The sequence below is a fragment of the Solanum dulcamara genome, chromosome 5 (assembly GCF_947179165.1).
Source record: "Solanum dulcamara chromosome 5, daSolDulc1.2, whole genome shotgun sequence".
In the NCBI taxonomy this organism is placed as follows: domain Eukaryota; kingdom Viridiplantae; phylum Streptophyta; class Magnoliopsida; order Solanales; family Solanaceae; genus Solanum; species Solanum dulcamara.
This window is the reverse complement of record NC_077241.1, coordinates 65,839,640-65,859,403: the sequence shown is the minus strand read 5'-3', so window position 1 is coordinate 65,859,403 and position 19,764 is coordinate 65,839,640. Positions and strand designations below refer to the sequence as shown.

At 35.2% G+C, this 19,764-nt stretch overlaps 2 protein-coding genes, 1 long non-coding RNA gene and 1 pseudogene across 4 annotated transcripts; 2 read left to right on the top strand and 2 right to left on the bottom strand.

The window, feature by feature from the left end:
• Window positions 1-203: 203 nt before the first annotated feature.
• Window positions 204-6,546, top strand: LOC129889388 (polyadenylate-binding protein-interacting protein 6-like). 2 transcript variants are annotated; one of them, XM_055964668.1, is made up of 4 exons: window positions 204-382; window positions 3,752-3,936; window positions 4,195-4,619; window positions 6,001-6,546. In XM_055964668.1, exons 3-4 carry the CDS (start codon window positions 4,218-4,220, stop codon window positions 6,169-6,171), a joined length of 573 nt encoding a protein of 190 aa, XP_055820643.1. In that variant the 5' UTR covers window positions 204-382; window positions 3,752-3,936; window positions 4,195-4,217; the 3' UTR covers window positions 6,172-6,546. The 2 variants fall into 2 exon arrangements, with proteins under 2 accessions (XP_055820643.1, XP_055820642.1); XM_055964667.1 differs by lacking the exon at window positions 3,752-3,936 and having other exon boundaries at window positions 207-382.
• A 1,526-nt stretch (window positions 6,547-8,072) lies between these two features.
• On the top strand, window positions 8,073-9,368 carry LOC129889387 (uncharacterized). The gene is made up of 2 exons (XR_008766905.1): window positions 8,073-8,240; window positions 8,817-9,368. It is a non-coding gene; the product is annotated as an uncharacterized LOC129889387 (long non-coding RNA).
• A 2,136-nt stretch (window positions 9,369-11,504) lies between these two features.
• LOC129889384 (receptor-like protein Cf-9 homolog) lies at window positions 11,505-14,427 on the bottom strand (annotated as a pseudogene).
• A 3,080-nt stretch (window positions 14,428-17,507) lies between these two features.
• On the bottom strand, window positions 17,508-19,367 carry LOC129889385 (receptor-like protein Cf-9 homolog). The gene is made up of 2 exons (XM_055964665.1): window positions 17,774-19,367; window positions 17,508-17,690 (listed from the first exon to the last, which is right to left on the bottom strand). Exon 1 carries the CDS (start codon window positions 19,117-19,119, stop codon window positions 17,782-17,784), a length of 1,338 nt encoding a protein of 445 aa, XP_055820640.1. The 5' UTR covers window positions 19,120-19,367; the 3' UTR covers window positions 17,508-17,690; window positions 17,774-17,781.
• Window positions 19,368-19,764: the final 397 nt, after the last annotated feature.

Genomic DNA, 19,764 nt, shown 5'->3' with positions numbered 1-19,764 from the left:
TTAATTCTTTTGCCACATTAATTTTAGAGTGGAAATAAATTTATTTTTAAGTTGTACAAATTTGTAATAAATCACCACTGAAAGTGTATTCGACTTTTCGAGAAAGTTGAGATGGATTCAATGCCTTTTCCCATTAATTTACTAAAATAAATTTATTTTTCTAACCTGAGGGACTGAGTATAAGTGACCAAATAACCGGTCTCTCATTTTCTTCACTGCATATATATATTGAACGACAGTAGACCAATTTCTCATTCTCTCTCCATTTTCTCCACTTTTCTCAGAGAGAAGGAGATTCCCTTGTAATCTTTCATCGATCTTTCTTCGTTTTCTCGGAGGAATTTAGGGTTTGAATCTCGCTGTTCGATCGACTATTCCGGAGGTAAATCTCTCTCTCTTTTACCTTTTCTTCATCCGATCACTGATCGATTGATTGATCGCTCGCTAGCATCTTTGCTTGCTTGTAATTTTCTGTATTTGATTTTATCTTCTTGTTTCGTTGATTTTCGTATCGTTTTATGTGTGTTTAATCTTTTTTTCTCGAATGTTTTGATTAGATTTTGTGATGTGTATCTGTTCGTCGTTTGTTGTGGTTGATCATCTTGTTTCTTATCTATTCCTGCTCGCAGTTGTTTCACTGTATATGTATTTTGTATTTCTAAGGTTGGAATTTTGGCTCGTTTATTTATGGTTGTTTGAACGTTTGGCAAAGATAAGACCGTCCCGAATATTTTCTATTTTTTTTAACCCTCACTAGGAGCTCCCACCATTTTTTGCTCCTTTGGTGACTCAAAGCAGGTGGAGGGGGTTTACCCGCCGAGCAACCCCTTTTGTCGAATATTTTCTATTGGTTGCTGCCACATGAGGTTTTCTCGGCAAAATCTTGTAGTAATTTCTATTGCTAATTTGCCTCTGCTGGTTATGTTGTGCGGATGGTTCTATTCCTTATATTGGTTTCAATGAACTTCTATGATACAAATTTCTTTGAGCAATTTGTTTATTCCAAATGTAACGGCATCCTCTTGTATGCTTCAAGTATTTACTTACTAGTCCAAACCGGAGCATCTCTGTTGGTCCATTATTAGCTAGGAGAATCGTATAGTATTTTTGGGGAAACTTCGAGAAATTTTGGTGATGTTTAAGGATGAAACTGTATGACATCTTCAAGCTCTAGCCTTGTATGAATACTAATTGAAGTTGAACCTCTTCTCTAGGTCTCTGTAGCTAGGCACATAATTTATTTTTTGGAAACTTTGAGGAAGTTATGTGTTGGTGACATTTAAGAAACAATAGACTGTGGTCGATGCCAACAAAGAACCTAAATGTGTGACCTCTTCATGTTGTGATAGTTTCTTTTACTTTTTTGGATCACATGTAGAAATATTATGTTTGTTGACATGTCCATTAGAGGCTGACATCTAACTTGTCAACCATTTACTTTAGAAATCGTATTCTTTTCAACGGTTTTCTTAGTCTACAAAGTGGTGGTTAGACCAACTATGTTATATGAGATGGAGTGTTAGCCAGTCAAGAATTCTCACGTTTAGAAGATGAAAGTTACGGAAATGAGGATGTTGTGGTAGATGTGTGGGCATACTAGGAGAGATAAGATTAGAAATGAAGATATTCAAGACAAGGTCGGAGTGGCCTCGACGGAGGACCAGGTACAGAAAGTGAGATTGAGATGGTTCGGACATGTGAAGAGGAGATGCATGGATGCACGCTCCAGTGCAGAGGTGTGAGAGGTTGGATGTGGATGGTATTAGGAGAGGTAGATGTAGGCTGAAGAAGTATTAGAGAGAGGTGATTAGACAAGACATGATGTAGTTAAACCTTACCGAGGACATGACCTCAGATAAGAGGTTGTGGAGGACACAAATTAGGGTAGAAGGTTAGTTGGTAGTTTAGCGTTGTCCCCCTTATCCTTCCCCCTTATCCTTCCATACTAGTAGTTGTAGTATTTCTTTTTTGTTTCTTGTCCTTTTATTTTGGTTATTTTCTATCTTGTACTTCGATTATCACACTCTTTTATTATAGTTGTTCCTTTTTTCTTTTCCATCATGCTTTGCTTTGTCATGTTTTCTATAGTATTTGCTTTGATATGTTTTTTCTTGAGCCGAGGGTGTATTGGAAATAACCTCTCTACCTCCCAAAGTAGGGGTAAGGTCTATGTACACTCTACCCTCCCCATACTCCACTTGTGGGATTACACTGTGTATCTTTTTGTTGTTTTCTCAGTCTATAAGAAATGTATGTAATTCGCTACAGTCTGTCTAATAGTTTATTGGTCTATCACATGAAAAACAATATTATCTCTCTTGGCCAATAGCTATCTCTTAAAGAGTTTCTGCATGCAGGGACTAGTTCTGTGTTGTATTTTTATTGTTTGATCCATTTTCTTTTCAGAGTAAGTGTTTTTCTCTGAATTAGATGCATTATTTATCGGCTAAGCTTTTCAGTGAGAAATGAGAATGTATAAGTTCGTTGTCTGAGTTAGATGCATCAGTCATTTATTGCTCAAGTTTTCCAATGTGGAATTATGGAGTTGCTGCTTTTTCAGATTTAGATGGATTGCACATTCATTGCTTCTCATCTGAATTAGCCTGATTTTCTTTTTTTGGTGAGTAAAACCCGAAGAAATACTTGTAACTGCTTACTGTATCAAAAAATAAGGTAACAATTTTTCTACCTTCACAAGGTAGGGGTAAGGCTGGGTACACACTATCCTCCCCAAACCCCACTTGTGGATTACACTGGATATGTTGTTGTTGTTATCAAAGAATTAAAAACTCGTAAAGTGCTTTTGTCTAGAGAAAGTACCGTTAAGTTTGTTTAGCGAACTCTACAAAAGCATTTGAAGAACTTAATAGGCTACGAATTTCCCCAAATAAACAAATAAATAAGTTGTATTTTCCTTTTTTCTTTTTTGAGTTCTGCCAATAAATGGTTGAACAAATTGAGCCTGGTTACGTGATGAGCATCATCAGTTTTAGTAGCTGTGCTGGTAAAATCTCTTTAAGGCATCTACTTCCTAACCTGGACTATGTCTATTAAGACATAAGATTGCCGTTTTCTTCTTCTCTGTTTCTTAACTCTGCTCCCATTTTAGATTTGTCACCTGTAAACTATACAAGCTGAGACATGATTTTTTCAACCTTAAATAATGATTGAGAAGTTGAACGAGTCTATGTATCTTCCTATATAGTTCCTATATCTTCCTGAAGTATCAATTGTTAATATGGCTCTACAACTGTAATCTCCATTACAAAGAATTTAGTAATAACACTTATCTTCTTGGAAACAATCAAACAAGTTACCCCCACCCCACCTCACCACCACCTTGGAGGACAGATGCCTCTTAATCAAACAAGTTAACCCCCCCCCCCCTCCCGTGCGCGGATAATAGTATGAAATGATTTTGTTATTTACCTCCTATTTAATTTGACTTTCACCCAGTTATGTCTAGGCTTTTTCTTGTCTTAATCAACTTTTTGCAGATCTTTTTGATAAGTAATAACTTGTTAACTATTGCACATTGGATCCTGCTGTCTTAAAATTTTGGTATTCTTATCTGCTTGAGTTTTTCTCTCTCAATATTTGGATCTGAAAGGTGGATAGTGGATACTAGGTGGAGATGTAGGACATGTTTGAAGATTTGCGTTTATAACTTTGGCTTGAGCTAGGAAAAAGGAATAATGTTGATGGCCACTAGTCCGTCTGATTATTAAACGCCCGTGTATTATTTTTACAGAAAGTATATCCAAATTCTTAGAGATAAAACAACAACAAATTTCTGAAGTATTCTGTTAAAGAGATCCTTTGTGAAGTAGAGTATTGCAGAGATTCCAAGTGAAGGTGACCATAACTCTATGGGTTTGCAACATTTTTCAGTGACCAACAGACATATTTCTGTTATGCTGTTAAAACAGTGAAGAGGTGAGAGAGGCAGAGACTATGTTTTTCTTTTAGTTGCATATCTCTTGGATCTTGTTTAGTTTTTATCTGGATATCTTGTCAAGGTTCAGAGGAAGGTTGAGGAGAGTTTTGCCCTGCTAATAGAGGAAAACGAGTAGAAAGTTCTGAATGTCCGAGTTAATTTTGATGTAAATAAAAAGTTAATATTTAGTTTGCACAATATGTTTGGGACATCTGTAACTCTTACTACGGTTGACTGTTCGTACTTTTTCGCAACAGTGAACTCTATATGCACAGCACCAATGAAGACAGGAACATCAACTTTGAACCCCTATGCAGAATCATATGTGCCTATCTCGAAAAGAGGGGCACCTGATGGAAACAAAGAAGCTAGATCTCCAAAAGAGTTCAAGAGTGGAAGTGAGGCTGTTTGGTTGGCACCTGGTGTGACAGCTGTACGAAATCAACAGCAGACTCCCCAAATTTCTGATCAGTATAAACTGAAAGACTTTTCAACTTATGGCTCACCATCACATAGTCCAGTAGGATCTATGGGTAAAGAAGTTCTGGGTGAGGAATCTTTCATGGATTTGGCTTATCTTCAGATGACTTTTCCTGGAATGTCAGATGAATCACTTTCTGAGGTCTATTTAGCAAACAGTTGTGATCTTGATGCTGCTGTTGACATGCTGAATCAGCTTGAGGTGAATTTTCTGTTTTGATGTTTGTTCTTGTCCTATTTTAGTTTCACTATGAATGCATACCTTGATCTATCTACCACACTCAAGAGTTCTGCATGTCTTCATCATGACTGCTGCATCTTGCCAATAAATTATTAAAATATTCAGCATCAACATTGGGCAGCCTTTAAAAAGTGGAACATAATTTGAGAAACTTGGAGAAGCTTTGTGGTGTTGAAAATTACTAATGTTATAGTAAATAATCTTCATCCAACTCTCCTCCTTTTACATGCTGCTTTGCTTGATCACGCAATAGGCCCCATGATTTACATATGGATGGAAATTGCTTCTAATAATACTGAAGTTGTCTTTCTCACGATATCTCCTTGTGGAAAGAGGGAAAATAGCTCCCCTTTGGTACATTAAAGTGTACCACATTGGCATAAAGAATAGGTTGTTTTCTCCTTATGGGGTCTGGGTCTGGGATAATCCTCATAGCATGAGCTAGCTTTTGGAGTTGAGTTAGGCTCAAGATCCATTTTCATAGCATGATATTAGAGCTAGACTTATCCTCATTCTTGATTTACCCAATGTTGGGCCCCATATTATGTTGTCCAATCCTGGGAAGGAAGGGATGTTAAAGTGCCCGTTATTGGTTAAGTGAACGGGTTTTTGTCTCCTTATATGCTCTTTTGGGCAGTCTCATCTAATGAGCTTTATTTTTGGGATGAGTTAGGCCCCAAGTTTTAATTTCTTAATTAATAGGAACTATTACTGGCCAAAGAAAGTATGGGATTATATATATTGTTTTATCTTATAGTTTTAGCTTATGTGGTGAGTTTAATGTCTTAGATACTATTAAGGACTAGGGAATTCCTACCTGTTGCAAAGTCGGTGGCAATAAGTGCACCCTTTCCCGTATCACCAATGCCTGGCACTCTCTCTTTTATTTGTTTTTTTTTTCTATGTGGTCGCAAAAGAGTGAAGCATGTAAAATGTGTAACATACCAACGACACGAGTAAGTTTGTATTTTGTTTTTTTTGAGAGGAGGCAACTTAAGTTGTGGTTTTTAATGCTGGATATCCCATAGTTAGGGTAGTATGTGCTCTTTTAGCCATATCTTTGACACATCTATTAAACTGTGGGGTGTTAATGCAAGAAGGGCCATATCTTTCCTGTTCTCTTAGTGCAGCTCTGAAGGAAAATAGCGTTTATTTCTTTAAAGCAATTCCGAAATAGTAACTAATTTATCATGTAAGGCAGTGTAGGTGGAAAAGGTGCCATTTTTCAAGGTTGCATCCCTTTAATTTCCTTATATTGAATATTCCATAGTGCCAAAATAAAATTGATATTGGTGCTTTAACTCTCTGGATCTGATGGAGATGATTGTCTTTCTTTTTAAAGCTCTACTCTGGTGATTATTCTGAAAAGCTTCCAGACAGTCTTGACATTGGTGATGTGTCGGACTCTGGGTTCTCAGGCGATAGTTCATCTCAGAAATTGAAGACAGTGATAGGCGAAACTGCTACAGTTGCTTCGTCATCTGGTTTATCAGACTCAGGTCCAGGCAGTTAAAGATGGTTGCGCTGAAATGGTTTTCAGAGGTCTTACTGTAGATATGGAAGTGTGGATTCTAAAGGAATGTCTTTTTTCTTGGTTGAAATTCTCCATAGATACAATACATACATCTTTCCCTATCATTGTATAGGTTGCCTCCTTATACTTGTGTCTTTGAGCAATGGATTCAAGCTCTTGTCACTAGATAAACTAGTGATCAATTTTTTTTTTCTAAATATCTGCAATACAGGAGAAGAATGGTTCCCTGTCATAGAGATGTTTATTTCTTGTGCAAATGAAATCTCTCTCGACATACAAATATATGTTCAAACTGTTGATACCTTTGGACATTGTCAGATTTTGATGAGAAAAGACTTCCTTGTTTTTTGATTATCTATCTTCTCTTCTTTGGAATATGTGATGAGTTGATGGTGCAATCCTGCAATAATGTCAGATTGCAGGTATTTTGCCAGCCTAAACAATTGACAGGGGTCGGAGGTACTAATTACAGATCTATAAAACTGCCCTGTACTCATGTTCGTTGGTATGTGGTCACAATTTGAATCTTTCAATTATGTAAGTAGAGTGAAGTTGATTGGAGAACACATAAACTATGAGGGTTCATCTGTGTTGCCTATAGCAACTAGGCGAGACACAATTGAGGCCATTTCAAAACACGAGTCTAAGAAGCTTCTTCAAATTGCAATTTTTTTGGGATGAGTTTGTTATATAAATTGGATCAGATTTAATTGTGATGAGACTTAAATGGAAAAAATAAACGGAAAAGGGCCAAAAATACCCTTGAATTATAGGAAAAGGTTTTAAAATATCCTTCATCCACCTTTTGGTCTAAAAATATCCTTCTACTCATCTTTTCGATCTAAACATACCTTTCTATTAATCTTTTTGGTCTAAAAATACCCTTTCATCCACATTTTTGGCTAATTTTAACCATTAAACCTAACAACCCTCTTTTTATTTTTTAAAAGTATTTATCGTGTGTCATTTTCTTATTATATGAAATAAAAATCTCATCTCTACTGGGTTTTTTTCATAATTTATCTAAAAACAATATACCTTTTCAAGATCCCCCTCCCCTCCAATTTTTTTTAAAAGCTACATTTTAAATAAGACTAGGATTTTTTTTATCCGGTTAATCAGGAAAAAAAAACTAGATTTTTTTTAGTTCTTGACTTGATTTTTTTTTATTGTTTAATAATGCTGATTTTTTTACAATACGTATAAATACAATAACTAAAAAATTTAGTTAATGTATAATTAAATTATTTTTTAGTTATTACAAGATAAAAAAAATATTTTAAACTAAATTACTTATTACAAAATACTCAAAAATAAACAATTTTTTTTCTATTACAAGATAGTTTTTAGATATTTATTGTAAAACTATCTTGTAATAATATGTATAATTAATAGATTTTTTGAAGGGATAATTATTGTTATACCCCAAAAAAGAAACTATTTATCATTGGATACCCATTATTTTCATACCCATTATTTTTAACTATTTCGCGCATTTGATACTATGAGAGTATATAATATACTCTGATGTATCAAGCAGTTTCGCTAAAACACTGTTTCTTTCTTCTTGATAAATTGCTTGATACCATCAAAGTAAATTTCATACCCTTTTTTTTAATTACGCTTTGTCAATAATTTCTTTTAAAAAAAGCTTTACTATAATTGTTAAAAGAAGTTATTACTATATATAATACTTTCTCCATCATAATTTATGGACACCTTTTCAATTTTGAGATTTAAATAATTTTTTTATATAGAATATCTTTTAAATATGTTAAATAATATATATATTTTTAAATTTTCAAATAGGAAATAATATTTAAAAATTCAATGCTCAAATTTAGTAGAGTTTCAAAATTAAACTATTTGACATTCACATAAATAGAAGGAACCCCATGAGAAGCAACCCGATGACAAAGACTAAGGCGGTTGTGAATTGGGGCAAAGTGGATAAAATTTCTAGGGATTCTTCCATTCTCAAAACAAGATAAAGCTTAGCCTCCCAATTAGTACGTTCAGCTCAGCTTGCGGTGTTTTACTGATTCTAGGTAACTATCCTATCGTTTGACCCATCTTCTGAATTTTTGATTTTTTTTTTCTGTTGAAGATGATGGGTTTTCAATATCAGTTTTATGGGAAGACACATTTGGGTTTCTTGATTTTCTCATCTGGGGTAGGTAGGTCTAGGTGAATTAAGTTTTACAAGTTTGGCCAAACAGACAATAACTCAGTTTTGTAAGACAAATACTGGATTTAAACTAAACATACACTTAGCTAGGTTTGATAATAGATTATAAATTTTAAAAATTTATCTTCAAATATTTGTTTGGCTGTAGATTTTGGATTCCAAAACTGGAGAAATTTCACTTTTACGCTCAAAAGTTGAAATTTTTTTCACGGCTAACACAACTTCAAGTTCCAAAAATCAAAATTTCAAAAACTCAAACGTTCAAGTTTTAAGTTTCAATGTCAAAATCTATGGCCAAACGGGAGCTTACCAATTCTATGTACTTTCTTGATGGTTGAAAGTTTTTAAATATTTGATGATTGCAATTTTTGTCCCCCAATTATATTTGAGTTAATACTAAGCACCAGTTCCATTCAAAGGATCATCTCATTTGCAGATTAGACAGGGGCAAGAGAGACAATGGCTAGTGGGGCACCAAAGATAGTATGGAGTGAGAGAGTAGGAAGGTTCGAAACAGAGGACAAGGAAGCCTATTTGGAGTACGAGCTGAGAGACGGAGGCAGAGTAATGGACATTCTCCACACTTATGTCCCTCGTACCAAGCGTGGATTAGGGCTTGCTTCTCATCTCTGTATTGCCGCCTTTTCACACGCCCAATCACATTCCCTTTCCGTCATTCCCACCTGCTCTTACGTCTCTGACACATTCCTTCCACGGAATCCATCTTGGAATTCCATTGTGCACAAACAAGACCTCAAATCTCACATTTGAAGCAGAATGTGCGAGTGTCACTCTATCTGCCAATCCACTCCTTGAAGGTTAGGCAAGCAAACTCACTCACTCTGGATTCTGTTTTTTTTTCCTAGTATTTGTAGAGTTGAGAGTGTATTGCTATCTGTAATATGTGACATCTTTCCTAGAAATTGGATCTGTTTCCTCACTTTCCCGTTTCGATTGAAAAATTAAATCCACAAGGAACTGTTTGCTATGTGACATCTTTACCACAAGGCTTCTTTTCTAGGATTACTTGGCCGTTATCATTGTGATCCAAATATGTTCAAGAACATACACCATAGTCCATATATAGTTGCTTCGGGTGGGGTTTAGTCTAGTGGTAAGAGCGCAGCACATGTGAAGTTTGAATTATGTGCGTTTAAAATGGCACGAACATTACATCATAAAAAAAAAAAACAGAGTGCAGCCAAGTACAACTGATGCAATAAGAAATTTCTTACTAGTAGAACGCCTTTTCCACATTCATATACAAAGTTTATTGGGATGGGCTCAATACTCATATATATGAGCTTCCATACATCATTTTTCTCTCTTACAACATTTCAGTAAGCAAAATTGAATAACTCATTATCACAAGTGGTAAGAGCAGAGGGCCTGTGAAATGTGAAGCTGAAGAATGAGTGACTCAATTCATTGATCCAAGTACATAAGAATACATCGGTATTTATACATGAGAAATAGGAGATGAAAGAAAGTAAATTATTCTACACTTAAGTAAATCCTACAATATTATTAATAATATTCTACACAACTAATGCCACACAATATTCTACACTAAATGTAGAATATCTCTGAGTATATTTTATATATCTAGAATATCTCTTGAGGAATTGATCTCTTATAACCTCTTACACTTTTCAGATCTCTTAAGTATACAAATGAAGATCTCTTGTAAAAAGGATATAAAACTAAAACCAAGTTTGTAGGAGCTACCAAACCAAATCTCTCATATCTCTTACACATTTACCATATCGAGAATATCTTAATGTAGATCTTGCTAGATATGTTACGATCGGTCCATCATGCTAACATCATAGACATCAATTAATAATACTCACTTTTTAAGCGTTCTCCTTTATTTTTTCAAGGGCTGCAAGCTCAATTAAAAGCTCTTGATTTGAGTTAAATCGTAGGGAATCAACAATTTTCACTTGAGCCTTAATAGCATTTGTGAGTCATGGAAATCAACATCAATGGCCATAGGGAAATTTGGTCTCCTTATATGGTCTTGGGTAATCCTCCCTTCGTGAGTTAACTTTTAGGGTTGAGTTATATCAAATACTCCTTTTTTTGAAATTGATACCCAAGACTTATTTATTTATCATGGTAACCCAACCTAATTAATTGTTTCATCCGATGTTGGCCCCTGTTTTATATTGTCCACGCTCCAGATGTCCAGTCCTTAGCGTGTGGGGGATATTGAGTCCCACATCGATGGGCATAGGGAAATTTGGTCTCCTTATATGGCCTTGGAAAATCCTCCCCTCATGAGCTAGCTTTTGAGGTTGAATTAGACTCAAGATCTATTTTTTTTAGCGGTTAATAATCCACGTACTAATTTTCAATATTATAGTGTGCTGCAATAGACCCTTGTGGTCAGGCCCTTCCCCGGACCCCGCGCATAGCGGGAGCTTTAGTGCACCGGGCTGCCCTTTATAGTGTGCTGCAATCCAAATATAAGATATTCACTCAGGAACTTATATCTCAAGATAGATGATTTCCAACTAATATTCTTTTTTATAGTATCTCTTTTTGATTTGTTTTGAAATGACTCCAAAGAAGGGTAATTCTGAGAGCAAAACAAATAGCTATTGTCTTCCTTTTAGAATTATGTAACTAGACATTCAAAAGTTGAAAAGATGAACTTCATTTTTTTTTATCAGGCGACTAAAGCTCAAGTATATTAATACAAACTTTGTGAAGTCACATAACGAAGAAAAACAAATGTGTAAACACAAATGAGATATATGATACACAAATAGAGCTTAAAAGTGAGTATAGGAGTAGCCAAATCCATTGTGCCCATGTCTTCCTATTCTTGACATCTGAAATTTTGAAAAATAAGATAGTGAAACACTTGAAAATTAATTATCAAAATAGAGAGAATTGTATAGGTGGACCATGCTAAAATCAAATTATACAGTGGTTTCCACTTGAAACTAACACATGTTAAACAATCCATTAACTAAATCATTTGATCATCAATATAGTATTACTCCGGTAATGATAACTTCCAACTAATTATGGTATAGATTCAAAATTTTATTTACATGAATCCTCCTCTATCACATGTTATAGTTAAACTTTTACTAATTTAAAACATAAGCAAGCTAATCCTTTTCAATATCTTATAGTACTTATTAAAATTACTGGAAAGAAAAATATGCTCAGCAAAACATTGATTAGTTGTTATATAGTAGTTAAAATAAACTAAAAAGATTAGTGTAGAGCTTAGCTTGAATACCTGAAATTCTGAATTCTGAAATCAAATCTTTCTCGATTAGTAACTTGGTGATAAGCGATTCATTCTTCTTCTGTAATTCCTTTGACTTCGCTGCTTCTTTCTCCTTCTCATAAGGATCTTCTGTTCCAGCTCTTCAATGATTCTTGCAAGCCATTTCAGATTTCCAGTTGAAATCATGAAATATACTATGGATAATCCAATACATAGTCCACTTCCATAGCCCATAAGAGCAGCTTTCCAAAAGTCATTGAGAAATTCAAAATTGCTTTCTTGATCGTCTAGTGCAGATATGGTATAATTTGCCTCTGATAACCGATCATAGCCACAACCTTTCGAAACTGGGAATCCACGTAATCTGTCATTACCTTGATATGAATTGTTCTGAAATGTAGCAAATTGAGGTCCTGTAGGGATGCATCCTTCAAGATAATTGTGGGAGAGATTTAAGAATTCAATAGATGTCAGAGAAGCAAGTTGTTGTGGTATCTCTCCCGAAAGCTGGTTAAATGAAAGGTCTAATGATTCGACTACGGATAAATTTCCAAGTGATGGTGGTATATGGCCTTGCAATCCGTTATGTGATAAATTTAGCACCCTAAGTGCAATGAGATCTCCCAAAATACTTGGGATATGCCCTTCAAATCTGTTACTTGAAAGATCAATAGCAGTGTAAGCTGTCAAAATTTTAACAAGTTCAAGTTCCAATCCCTTGGTTGCAACTGTTATGGAATCATGGTAATATCCATTTACAAAATAAATAGTAACATATGTTGGTGACATCATTGTTTGATCCATTGTCCTCATTGCTTTCAAATGTTGAAACAAACTCATTGGTAAGTTTCCCGTGAAGGCATTGTAAGATAGATCAATAATTCGAAGCTCAGGAAATATGTTTTCGATCCTTGAAGTTCTAATTGATCCATGTAATTTATTTGATCTTAGGCTTAAAACTTGCAACTTTGGAAGAGCTTCCAACCACATCGGGAATGTGTCAATGAGGTTATTATCTCCTAAATCAAGAACTTGCAACTTTTTGCAATTAGCCAAAGATATGGAGATGTTGCCCTCTAGCTCGTTGTCATGTAAGTTGAAGCTTCTGAGTACACTTCCAATGCTAAAAGTTGTTGGAAGAGTCCCTGAAAGATAGTTGTGGTGCATATCCAAAACCTCAAGATGACCACTCATGTTGCCAAAACATTGCAGAATTGATCCCTTAAGATTGTTTCTTCCCAAATTTAGATTTCGTAGTGATGTTAAATTGCAAATAGATGAAGGAATGGACCCAGAAAGTTGATTTTGATAAAGATACAAAAGGGACAAGTTGTTCAAATTCCCCAATGAAGCAGGAATAGAACCATTAAGAAAGTTAGAACTTAAAACTAGCTTGGTAAGAGACCCAAGGTAACCTATTTCTTCAGGAATGGAGCCAGAAAGCTGATTTTCATACAGATATAAAGTAGACAAGTTGGTCAAGTTCCCCAATGAAGCAGGAATAGAACCACTGAGAGAGTTATTCCTCAAACTTAGCTCAGTAAGAGACCCTAGGTTACCTATTTCTTCTGGAATGGAGCCAGAAAGCTGATTCTTATAAAGATACAAAAAAGACAAATTGGTCAAATTCCCCAATGAAATAGGAATAGAACCATTAAGAAAGTTAGTACCCAAAGATAACTTAGTAAGAGACCTTAGGCAACCTATTTCTCTTGGAATGGGGCCATTTAAATGGTTGTCAAATATGCGGATTCTGAAGCTTTGCTAGTGAGCCGATTTGTGGTGGGATTGTGCCTGAAATCTTATTGTTGGACAGTTGGAGATGGACAAGATTAGTGAGATTACCAATCTCTGGTGGGATGGTGCCAGAGAAATTATTCATACTAAGATCAAGATACTCAAGAAAAAGGAGAGATGAAAATGGAAAATCATAGAGTGTACCAATGACACTAGCATTTGTAATATTCAACCTGTTTACCCTACCATTAAAGCATATAACCCCATACCAGTCCCTACATGCATTAGAACTTGGTGCCCATGAAGCCAATAAGGAATTATTCTGGTTTTGTAAAGTTGCTTTCCATTTTAGGAGAGCATCTACTTCCTCAGTGGAAGCAAAAGTAACGATAAAGAGGTATAAGAGAGTGAACGACTGAAGTACAGAGAATATTTTGGGAACCATCATCATATATTGCCAAATGATTTCGAGTTGGATTGTTTGAGTTTGATTTGATGAAATTGTTGCGGGATACACTTTTATATCGTAGCATATCATTAGAAGTCTTGCGTATAAAATGCAGCATAGAATCAGAACAACTTTGAAGTCAAGAAAAACAATGAATGATGAAAAATACCATTCAAGTCTTCTTCTATTGTTACTACTCATTCAAGTCTTCTGCTACTGTTACTACTCATTCAAGACTTCAAGTGTTCTTCTACTGTTTTGAACTATAAAAAATACCATTTTTTTGTGATTCTTCCCAAAGAAAACAGAAACGTAAAAAAATTAATAGATGAGTGTGAAGATGGTTTCAATTTACTTTATTGAAACACAAATTCTTCACATATTAGTGAGTCTATTATGACTTACCGGGTCCAAGAAGTGAGTGGTTTAACAGTCAATAAGTGGCCTTATTGTCAAAGAAATGGGTGAAAACCACAGGATTACAAGGCTTAAATCTCACCCAAGACAAATGTACATTGTTAACGTATGTTAGAGTCTCATATTGATTGGGATAGTAGCCAAAGATAATGGAAAGGTACAAGGCCTGCTTGTCCAACAAGATGGTACAATAACACGGTTTCAACTCATTAAAATAAACCTTCATTTTGTCAACGCTAATAATTTTATCCCACAATGTAATTATTTCCAAGTTCCACTTTGACCAATTGTAAATTTGAAAGGAAATAGGGAAATTAATGTTTGTTATTCTCAAGTCAATGCACAGGTCTTGCTAAGAAAATTCCAAAAGAAACCATCTAAGTAGCCAAAAAAGTAGAGAAATGTCATTCTCAAAACACTACACCAAAAATATTCTTTATCGGCAATGACTTAACGGCAATGACTTAATTGCACTAAATATGTATTTTTAGTGGCAATCAACACTTTTTGTAAATGTCCCTAAAGCTTATTCGATATTGAATCTATTGACAATTAACTAATGCTGGTAAAGGCTTTAGCACTCTTTGATAATGTGTATATTTATTGCTACTAAAAGTTGCTTTTGTTATAGTTAAATTAGACAACTAAGTCATATAATGGAGTGCCATGAGTCTTTTTCTATAATTATAAGATATTGAGCTGTTGATGGACCTGATTGGACATGATACTTAGAATGAATCGTGGCTTTTTTCTTTTGGTTTCTTATTTAGTTTTCGATATTCATATGAGGGAACTGATTAAGTTGGATTCTCGCCGCGTCAGACTTATTAAAGGGAAAAGCGCCAAGTTTGTGCAGAAAATGTCCCTCATTGTGGTTGGTCTTTAAATATTGTCCCTGTTTTTTACTTTTTTGGAAATTTGAAGGTTGATAGTTTTTATTGTTAAAACTGTATATGTGTTGATTATTTATGCGTAAATCTTTAGTTCAAATACTCATTTATTGATTTGCTTGAAGAATCTCAAAACTCCATTGTGATGACTGCATTGGTTGTGTTTGAATCACACAACTTTAATACATGTTAGTGTGTATTTGTACAATCAAAAGAAAGAGGAAAGGGGAAATATAGAGGGGAAAGTCAAGCAAGGATTGCTGCATTTATATGAAATAATCTATCAATTCAAAGTTTGAGAAATGTTGTTATCCTCAAGTCTATGCACAAGCTAAGTCTTGTCCATGGAAACGTTGAATGATCGGGTTCATTTGTCGGAGAAAATAATTTTTTCTATTTTTTCTTTTCCAAAATCAAATTCAAGCACTCAAAAAATGAATCTTTCACACCAACTATTAGAGAGCTCAGATGGAGCTGTGGAAATATCTTTTTAACTTCTTATACGTAAACATTCTAACTGAAGGGGAGCCTTGGAGTAATTGGTAAAGTTGTTGCCATGTGACCAGGAGGTCACAGGTTCAAACCTTAGAAACAGCCTCTGGCAGAAATGCAAGGTAAGACTATCTACAATAGACCTTTGGTGGGCTCTTCCCCGGACTCTGCGCATAGCGGAAGCTTTAGTGCACCGGACTGCCCTTTATACGTAAACATTCTAACTGATGCCAAATGCCAATCTCACATTTTGCATGTCAAACTTAAGATGGATCTCCTTGAATCCTTCGCCGACTCAGAGGCGAAATCAGGATTTGAAGATTGCTAATTTGATATCAGTGGTGTTATAACAATTGAGACATTCAAGTTGTGTTTACTTCCCAATTTCTTCTCGTATGACATTATTGCTCAGGTCCAAGAAAGATAGTGGAAAGGTACAAGGCATGCTAGTCATTAAAATAAACTTGATTTTGTCAATGCTGACAATTTTATTCCACAATGTAATTATTTCCAAAATCCACCTTGACCAATTGTAAATTTGAAAAGAAAGAGGGAAATTGAAGCTAATTATTCTCAAGTCAATGCACAAGTCAAGAGATATCATTGTTTGAGGGGGTAACAATTTTTTTTTAAAAAAAGCAAGTACAGGGAGTAATTAGGACTAGGTGTAATTCATGGGGGATTTAAATAAGGCGGAATCCATCAGTGGCCTCTTAAAGACACCAATTTTCACTTAGACATTTCAATTAAGCTTTGTTCATTTTAGACACCTCAAGTAAGGTTCTGATGTGTCATTTTGACACTTTGTGCTGACTTGGCACGTTGTTTTCCTTCTATTGTTAATTAGTAATTGATTTTTTAAAAGTAAAGTAGAAAAAATTATATCTTTGTAAAATAAATTTTTCAAAATAGTTTCTTTTGATAGTGTTTCTTGAGAAGACAATATGGGTGGGGAATGAGTTGGGGTTGGGGTGGGTGGAGGTGGAGAAGACGACAACGACTGGGTGGGGTGGGTGAAGAAGACAACTAGGTGGGGGTGATTTTTTTTTTTTCGAAAATCACTTTTTTTTTTAGAAGATGAATTTCTTCTTCTTTTTTTAATTATTATTTGGGTAAAAAATGACATATGTCATCAAGTCAATGGCCATTTTTTTTCTACTCAAAAGTCATTATTTTAAAATTATTTTTGATATATATGTCACGTGTCTTCATTTAATTGGTCACTTTGACACATCATCGGCAAGTGTATTACACACACTTTAGATATTTGAGTGATTGTAAAAAAAGTGTCAAAATGACACATCGAAACCTTACTTGAGGTGTCTAAAATGAACAAAGCTTAGTTGAGGTGTCTAATTGAAAGTTGATGCCAATTTTAGGGGGCCACCGATGGGTTTCACCTTTAAATAAACACACGCCAAGTTTAGGGGGGTCTTTTGGTATTCTGCCTTATAATTATAATAAAATATTGAGTTGTTGACAGACCTTATTGGACATGATATTTAGAAGAAGACGTGACTTTTTTTTTTCATTTGATTTCTGATAGCCATATTAGGGATCTGATTAATCTAAATTCGCGCCATCTAAGTTCCATTAGAGGGGGAAGCGCCATGTTTTTGCATGGAGTGTCCCTGGTCTCAGCCTTTAAATATTGCCCCCCCCCCCCCCCCCCTTTTACGTTGTTGCGAAAATAGGCTTCTTTGGTTTTATATACAGTGCACTTGAATTTTTTACCCTTTCATCCTTACGTTACTCTTCTTCTTCACCAAGAACATCACAATTCTTCAATTTTCTTTAGCCTCAGCATTATTTTATAAGTTGACAAGTGCCATAACAGAACAGAAAACCAAAATAACAAAAAAAAAAAACATTCATTGAATACACTAAAATATTACTTAAATATCAAATCCACCATCACCAAAATAAGCATCATATTGTATCTCCAATGAGCATTTCACCAACTGGTCCTCCAAGCACCCGCATGTTTGAATTTTGTTTACTTAAAATCTGACTTTTATTTCACTTGTTAAACAGCGAGATTATTAAATCACATAGCCCTGTAATCACAGCTTCTAACTGTGGTATAAACAAAAGTAAGAAAATTAAGATGGTGATAGTTGCAATAAACTAAAGATCAATGTAGAACATAACTTGAATACCTGAATTTTTAGTGCCGCCTTTGACGGCCTCGCTGCTTCTTTTTTCGCCTTCTCATAACGATTCTGTATTCTAGTTCTTCAGTGATCCTAGAAAGCCAATTGGAATTTCGACTCGAAAGCATGAAATATGCTATGGAGAGTCCAATAATAAGTCCACTCCCATATCCCATAGGAACCGTCTTCCTAAATTCACTTAGAAATGTGGAGCTGCTTTCTTGATCCAACACGTGTGTTGTTTTGTTTGTCTTTGGCATCCCACTACTTCCACAACCTTCTGAAACAGGGAATCCACGCAATCCATCATTACCATCATATGAATTGTTCTCAAATGTAGCAAATTGATGTCCTTTAGGGATGCATCCTTCAAGATGATTGTGGGAGAGTTTTAAGAATTCGAGATATGTAAGAGAAGCGAGTTGTTTAGGTATCTCTCCTGAAAGTTGGTTGAATGAAAGGTCCAATGATTCAACTACAGATAAATTTCCAAGTGATGATGGTATATGACCATTCAATCCATTATGAGACAAATTCATCACCCGAAGCGCAATGAGATCCCCTAGAACACTAGGAATATGTCCATCAAATTTGTTGCTAGAAAGATCGATAGTGGTGTACAAAAACAAGATTCTCACAACTTCAAGCTCCAATCCCTTTGTTACTACAACTACTGAGTCTTGGTAATATCCATCTAGATTACTCGGTGCCTTCATCAATGGATCAATTGTCCTCATGGCTTTCAGATGTTGAAATAGACTTGTAGGTAAGTTTCCGGAGAAGACATTGTGTGAGAGATCGATTATTCGAAGCTCGGGAAACATACTTTCAATCCTTGTAGGTTGAATAGACCCATGTAATTTGTTGGATCTCAAGCTTAGAACTTGCAGTTCAGGTAGAGCTCCCAACCACATCGGGAATGTGTCGATGAGGTGATTATCTCCTAAATCAAGAACTTGCAAGCTTTTGCAATTAACCAAAGATCGGGGGATTTTACCATGTAATTTATTACCATGCAAGTTGAGGCTTCTAAGTGGACATTCAATGCTAAAAGTTGTTGGAAGAGTCCCTGAAAGATTGTTGTGGTGCATATCCAAAACCACGAGATTGTAACTCATGTTACCCAAACATTGTGGTATTGCTCCCCTCAAGTTATTATTTGCCAAAACGAGCATTCGTAATGACATCAAATTGCAAAGAGATGAAGGAATTTCCCCATTAAGATTGTTTTCTGATATGAAGAAGTATCTTGTGCAATTTGCTGGAATAGGTAGTGACCCTTTAAGAAAATTGGACCGCAAATCAATAGTATCTAGAGATTGAAGAGGAATAGAGTCCATGCTTGTCAACATATTGTGAGATAGATTAAGAGTTGACACTGAATATTCCCAATTAGACCATGTCCAATCAGGAATCCTTCCTTGAATTTTATTATTTGAAAGATCCAACTCCTTAAGATTCTTTGCGGATCTTAGAAACTCTAATTCTTTCACTTCACATGCGGCTAATCCTAACTTCTCAAGAGAATCGGGCAAAGTATATTTAACTTTATTCTCATTGGTCAATGTGATACGATTATATGAAAGACTAAGATCTATAAGATGTTTGAAGTCTGAAAAGAAGTTGACATCCACACTACCGCTAAAATTATTCCATGAAAGATCAAGAGTTGTTAGGTTCACAAGGTTTTGAATTGACATGGGAAGATGGCCTTGCAGCTGATTGTCTTTTAAATAAATACAGACAAGTGAATTGGACTTGAAATCCTCAAGCTGACCAGAAAAGTGGTTATTACTCAAGTATATGAAACTTGGTGATGGAAGGGAGAATATCCATGATGGAATTGTTCCATTTAGGGAGTTAGCTCCAAGGTACAAATACTCTATGCGGGTGAGATTTGAAAGAGATTCGGAAATAGGCCCTCTAAGGTTGCAATTTTGAAGAGACAAAAAATGCAACGAAGTTAGATAGCCAAGAGACTCAGGTAAATTATCAGA